This window comes from Phycomyces blakesleeanus (assembly GCF_001638985.1).
Source record: "Phycomyces blakesleeanus NRRL 1555(-) unplaced genomic scaffold PHYBLscaffold_1, whole genome shotgun sequence".
Taxonomy (NCBI): Eukaryota; Fungi; Mucoromycota; class Mucoromycetes; order Mucorales; family Phycomycetaceae; genus Phycomyces; species Phycomyces blakesleeanus.
In genome coordinates, this window is record NW_017265134.1 from 4257401 (window position 1) to 4263363 (window position 5963).

General features: G+C 38.2%; 1 protein-coding gene across 1 annotated transcript in view; it reads right to left on the bottom strand.

Moving 5' to 3' along the window:
- The window catches only part of PHYBLDRAFT_65725 (hypothetical protein), a gene marked incomplete at both ends in the record, with an annotated part of 2481 nt that extends 1319 nt beyond the window's left edge, over window positions 1-1162 (bottom strand). Inside the window, 2 exons of the mRNA XM_018441516.1 lie at window positions 85-796; window positions 946-1162. Of these exons, the coding sequence (XP_018299557.1) occupies window positions 85-796; window positions 946-1162 (929 nt within the window). The remainder of the gene's footprint in view (window positions 1-84; window positions 797-945) is intronic.
- Window positions 1163-5963: the final 4801 nt, after the last annotated feature.

The following is a 5963-nucleotide window of genomic DNA, read 5'->3' on the forward strand; positions in this document are numbered from 1 at the left end:
AGTATCTGTTGCTTGTTAGTATCTGTTGCTTCCTGTTGTTTTTGATGAGTATTAATAGGTTTTTATGATTATATCTTGTCTTACTCCCAAGAGAAGAATTTTTTAATTGCTCCTACTACAGATACAACACTAGACGTAATGGTCTGTGTTGTATCTACAGCAATGCTTATCACTTTGGTATATGTGCTACCAAGAGCCATTGTTGATGATGATTCTGATTGTTCTGATGATTCAATAGACTCTAATGATGACAATGCTTGAAATAGAGATAGCGATGTTTCTGGCTCAGAAGATGGAGAGAGAGATGATGGAGGTGACGGAGAAGGTGATGGAGATGGTGAGGGAGAGAAGAATCCAGATGAAGAATTGGTGACAATTCGTGACGAGGAGCGGGTGATAGAACGAACGGGAGGGGTGACAGAAGCAGAAGTAGAAGCAGAAGAAGAAACAGAAGAAGAAGCAGAAGACGTAGAAGCAGATACTGGAACAGGGACAGGAACAGGAGCGAGAACAGATGTGGTAGACATGTTGCAGTATGAGGGCAAAGGGTCATTGATTTGACCCGTCATACTGATCACTCCTCTTCTTTGTAGTTCAAAGACTACGTGTCTGACCAATCTCAGACTTTGTTTAAGAGCCACCCGCCGGGCAGGGCTCGTGGACAACTTAAATCCGCGAGGTCCCCTCCCAGCGGGTCTTCTTAATGCCTGAACGGTAGCCACCTCCAGGCGCTTGGCCATATGAGCCGTGGAAATAAAGTCCTCCGGGCAAGGACGCTTTGTTCCTCTAGGAACAGCTATGGAATAGTATAATATAAAAGAAAAATATTAGAGATGTGCAAAATTAAATTAAATAAAATACACTTTTTCCAGAAACTATTAGTGCATCAAAACGATTTTTATCTTTGCACAAATAATTTCCTGAAAGAGTGTATGAAGTAATTACCTTGGGCCTCGCCTGACCCACCAAACACCTCAGGAGAGGTAACTTGGGTCACAAGAAACCCACCGGTAGCAAAGACACCAATCGCCCCAAGAGGGCTCTTTGCACTCGCACGAAGAGCGCAACGGACGGACTGGGCAGGGTACGGTTGGTAGCGGGAGGCTTTAGCACGCTTGGGAGCGGCAAAGGAAAGGTTGGTAAGAGCTGTGAAGCGTGGCATTGTATAAAACAAGCGATGAAAAAATGGGTACAAGGAGAAAATCAAACGCGAAGAGATTTCTCTTTCTTTTATAGTTTCATTTTTCTTATCAGAATAGAATTCTACGTAAGCATTCCAATCAATATATTGATATCTACACGGAAACTAAGGAGTGCATGCATATGGTTTTTAGTTTATCTTTTATCTCTTTGATAAGCCATAAAGGTTTTCAAAACAAAGTTACATACTCCTTTAACAAAAATTGTTATTATTATTTTCTTTTTACATAGTATATATATATTAAAGAGCTTACTGTCTGGAAAGAACATATTCATATCACTTTGGACTTCTCTTAATCATATTCTTGTATGTTTGAAAGTAGAAGGGCAAAAATCAGCGAATAAAATATATTGTAATATTTTTTTTTGTAAAAAGGGATTTTCTTTTTAAAAAATAAGAAATAAATGATAAGCCAAATTCCATTTATCTGTATTTAGTTTACAATAATTTGATAATCTTTGCATACTTAATGGCACGATTTAGTATTTCCTTTATCTCAAATAAATACTTTCTTTGAGAAAGACCTCTTCAGAGAAAAAAGAAGGCTTTATATTATATTGATTGTATTAAATATTCTTTTCTGTTAAGCTAAAGATTATATATAGTATCTACCTTTTGATAAAAGTATTTGGCTAGAAGTCTCTATTTCTTCTACAGAATAGATATATGCCTTGTTTACAAAAAATTAGTATTTGTGAAGATTTCATATGATTGTGATTATTTTTAGTATATATTGTTATGCAAAAAGACTATCTATTTGCATAAATTGAAAAACGATGTCCATAAATTATAAAGTAAATAAATAGAAAGAACTATCATGTCATCTGGATTTATGCTTCAATTCTATGAACCTCAGTATATCTCTCTTGACCAGCCCAATGGTTAAAATGTTTTCAAAGAAATAGTAATAATAATGCTATATATTTGATATATTAAGTACAATCTTCTTGCCTTAAATAAAGTATATAGATAAAAGAGCAAGTGAGCGTTAGATAGTCAAACGCTCTTTTAGCTTAAAGAATGTTCGTAAGTAATGATACTACTTGTATGCATATTTTCGGAATTACTCTTTGATGTGCGCCGATGTAAATCGGTTTTGATATTTTTATTTTATACTCAATCAACCCGATTTGTACAGGTGCATAATAGTGCAGATCTAATAAGGAGCTTACAATCCTGATAAATACACCTCAGAAATCATTAAAATATATATATATATTCTTTAAGAAAATACTATCCTATTAAGCTGTATCAAACCCACAACAAGTTATAGAATCTACCTTTATGACCTTCAGATATAGCTTACAAAATTGTAACCTTGGTTATCTTAAAACAGACAGTTATATATATAAAGTCTAATCAATATACCAGAAATAACAGAAATGCCTTCTTTTTCCAGTCCTACCAAATTTTAGAGATATAAACCTGTTGTTATGATACAAGAGGTTACGGCCGATTGACTTGAAAAATGTAACTGAAAATATATCCTGGTTGATACTGTGTATTATATGTGCTGATAATCTCAATAAAATTGAAAATACAATTAAAAAACACTCTAGCATGTAATGTATATCAAGCCATTCATTTATAGTATATAAAGGGTTGTAATTCCTATATGTATATCCACTTAGCCTTGTATTTGCAAAAGAACCCCAATATTAAAGCACTAGCATTGAGATTTTATTTTATTCTATTTTATGAGCTATAAGCTATAGGTCATATTTTACAAGTGTGATTATAAGAGAATTTTGTGAGCTACATATAGATACAAATATATATATATATAAATGTGTGTATTATTACAATTTTTTGCTAGATAAACTATCAAAGAATTTGTTTATAGATACACGACAATGTATTTAAGAAAAAATTCAGAGAAAGATATTTTTTATAAAGGGGCTTATCAATTCACATGCAGGTGATCAAATTACAAGGCGTATTCTTGGATTTCCTTTTTATTTTTCTTTTTTTTTGATCAGCAGAAGCACATTATCAAGATGCTTCAAATAATTTCTTTTGATAACTACAGCTATTTCTTTTATATTTTGTACAATTTTATATTCTTTACCAAATACTTCTTGTCTTAATATGTCTGATTCAGTAGCTTTATGAGTAATTTGATAATCTTTGAAAGGAAGCAAAGAGAGTGAGAAATATATTTATGAAACTTGTAATATATGCATGCATAAATTTGTATTTTTTTCTTTAGTTGCCTAGTATGTATTTATTTTGATTGTCTGCATAACCCCCCCCCTATTATGTACATCACAACAGCTTTGCTTTATCTATCAATCTTCTAAGGCCTGGCCTTTATTAAACGGTGAATACTTTTATAAAATACTATAGCATAGCACTACATATAGCAAGAGTATGAGCTCCAGTTTGAGGGTTGGAAAAGCAAGGCCAGTGTTATGTTTTAAAAGAATTTATATGTTTTTGTTTTTTCAACTTGTGTGTATACAGTTATAATCAAGTCTTTTCCTTGAAGAATATGTGTAGACTCACAAAAATAGATGTCCAACTTGATCAGCACTATGCAGCGTGCATTCATTCTTGGCACAACATGCCATTGATAAGCATTTTCAATAGATTTTGTTAGACCAAATCTAGAGCAGTCTCAATATCTCCCTGTCTTTTTTTCTATAAGTATAGAGCAATTTTTGCAAACTTTGGTTTTCCTTTTTTTCCTTTTTCTTTGTACTAGCCGCGTCTACTGGAGGGGTCGATGGAAGGCTTCTGGTAATACATGGGTTTGTGTCCGGCCGGTCATCGTTAATACACAGAAGCCAAGATGGTCTTCCGATAGCCATGAGTTTCTTTCTTGTCATGAATGGGTAGTCCAGGCATTTTAAGATAAGTATATGTATTTACATTCTACGCGCAATGAAACTTTGAATACTAATTAATCATAGCCTGTGGAGTTGGCGACTGTAAGAGTTCAAAAGACGTTCATAAAGACTTGGCAATATTATTTTGTTGAGCTTGTTGAACCAATTTTGGACTCTTGCGACCGACCGCTCTCTCTTTTTCTTTCTTTCTTCCAAAAGGACCCGATGGAGTAGTAGCCACGGGTCAACCATGGTCTATCGAGCAAGTCCCAAAGCGCGCGTGTAGCGTGTGAGCCCGTTGTCCGTATTCCCATGTATTACTGGTTGCTTTCTGTCCTCTCTTCTGGTGGGCGCGGCTGGTATCTTTTTGGTTAGTTCCCGTTGCTTGTTACCTCCCGTTGCTTGTTGCTTTATTATGCCTTCCACGGCGGTTTATGTTATTTCAAAGGTACTGTTGCTTGTTGCTTTTTTGTTAGTCTGTTGCTTCCGCCAGTGGGGTCTTTCTGCCAGTGGGTTTGTTGCTTCCCACTGGTAGGCCCTTTCCTCCTACCAGTGGACCTGTTATCTCTCGCCAGTGGACCAATTATCTTCTGCAGATAGGCCTTTTTATATGACGGCCAACTGCCTATTTTTCTTCCATTGTTGGCTCCATTTATTTTTCTGGCCAATTCATTATTTCCACTGGCGGGTCCATTTATATCACTGGTAGGAGCCATTTATCCCACTGGCGGGTCTGTTGCTTCCTGTTGCTTCCATCAACAATCAATTTGCCTCTGTGGCGGAACAAAATGGTTCCATTCCTGCCACAAGATTGTTGGCTATCTCATGCCTTTTGGGCACGTCGTCAAAAGCCGATACGGCTCACCAGAAGCCCAACAAGGGGCGCAAGAGAAAAGGCCAAACCGGCCAACAGCACAGGCCCAAGATGCGTGCCAGGTCAGAGGCCAATCCGGCTCACCAGAAGCCCAACAAGGGTCGCCAGAGAAAGGGCCAAACCGGCCAACAGCACAGGCCCAAGATGCGCGCCAGGTCAAAAGCCAATCCGGCTCACCAGAAGCCCAACAAGGGGCGCCAGAGAAAAGGCCAAACCGGTCAACAGCACAGGCCCAAGATGCGCGCCAGGTCAAAAGCCAATCCGGCTCACCAGAAGCCCAACAAGGGGCGCCAGAGAAAAGGCCAAACCGGTCAACAGCACAGGCCCAAGATGCGCGCCAGGTCAAAAGCCAATCCGGCTCACCAGAAGCCCAACAAGGGGCGCCAGAGAAAAGGCCAAACCGGTCAACAGCACAGGCCCAAGATGCGCGCCAGGTCAAAAGCCAATCCGGCTCACCAGAAGCCCAACAAGGGGCGCCAGAGAAAAGGCCAAACCGGTCAACAGCACAGGCCCAAGATGCGCGCCAGGTCAAAAGCCAATCCGGCTCACCAGAAGCCCAACAAGGGGCGCCAGAGAAAGGGTCAAACCGGCCAACAGTACAGTCCCAAGATGTGGTCAAGATCAGGGACAAAGTCCAAAATCAAATCAAAATATCTAGTCAAAAAAAAATGAAAAACAAGGGAAAAAATTCAAAACAAAAATTATACTCACAATTATCTTTACCAAATCAAAAGTTATATATACTAGCACAATATCCAAAATAGTCAAGTCAAGATCCATTTCTATGTCCATGTCCAAGTCCATGTCCAAGTCCAATTCCTTTCCAAATGGTCAAACAATGTCCACGTACTGCTAGAGTACTAGTTTTAGAACATACATACATACAAGCATAATTTCTATCAAGTCCAAAATCTGGGTTATACTTCCAAATCTCAAGGCCAAGCCAATTTCCAAGCAGGGGTCCAATGCAAGTTCCAAACAAAAATTATTTCTTCCAATGGCAAATTCAAATCTCAGGCATCATCCTAAGTCCTGTGGCTGTGGGGGGATCCTCAGAGTC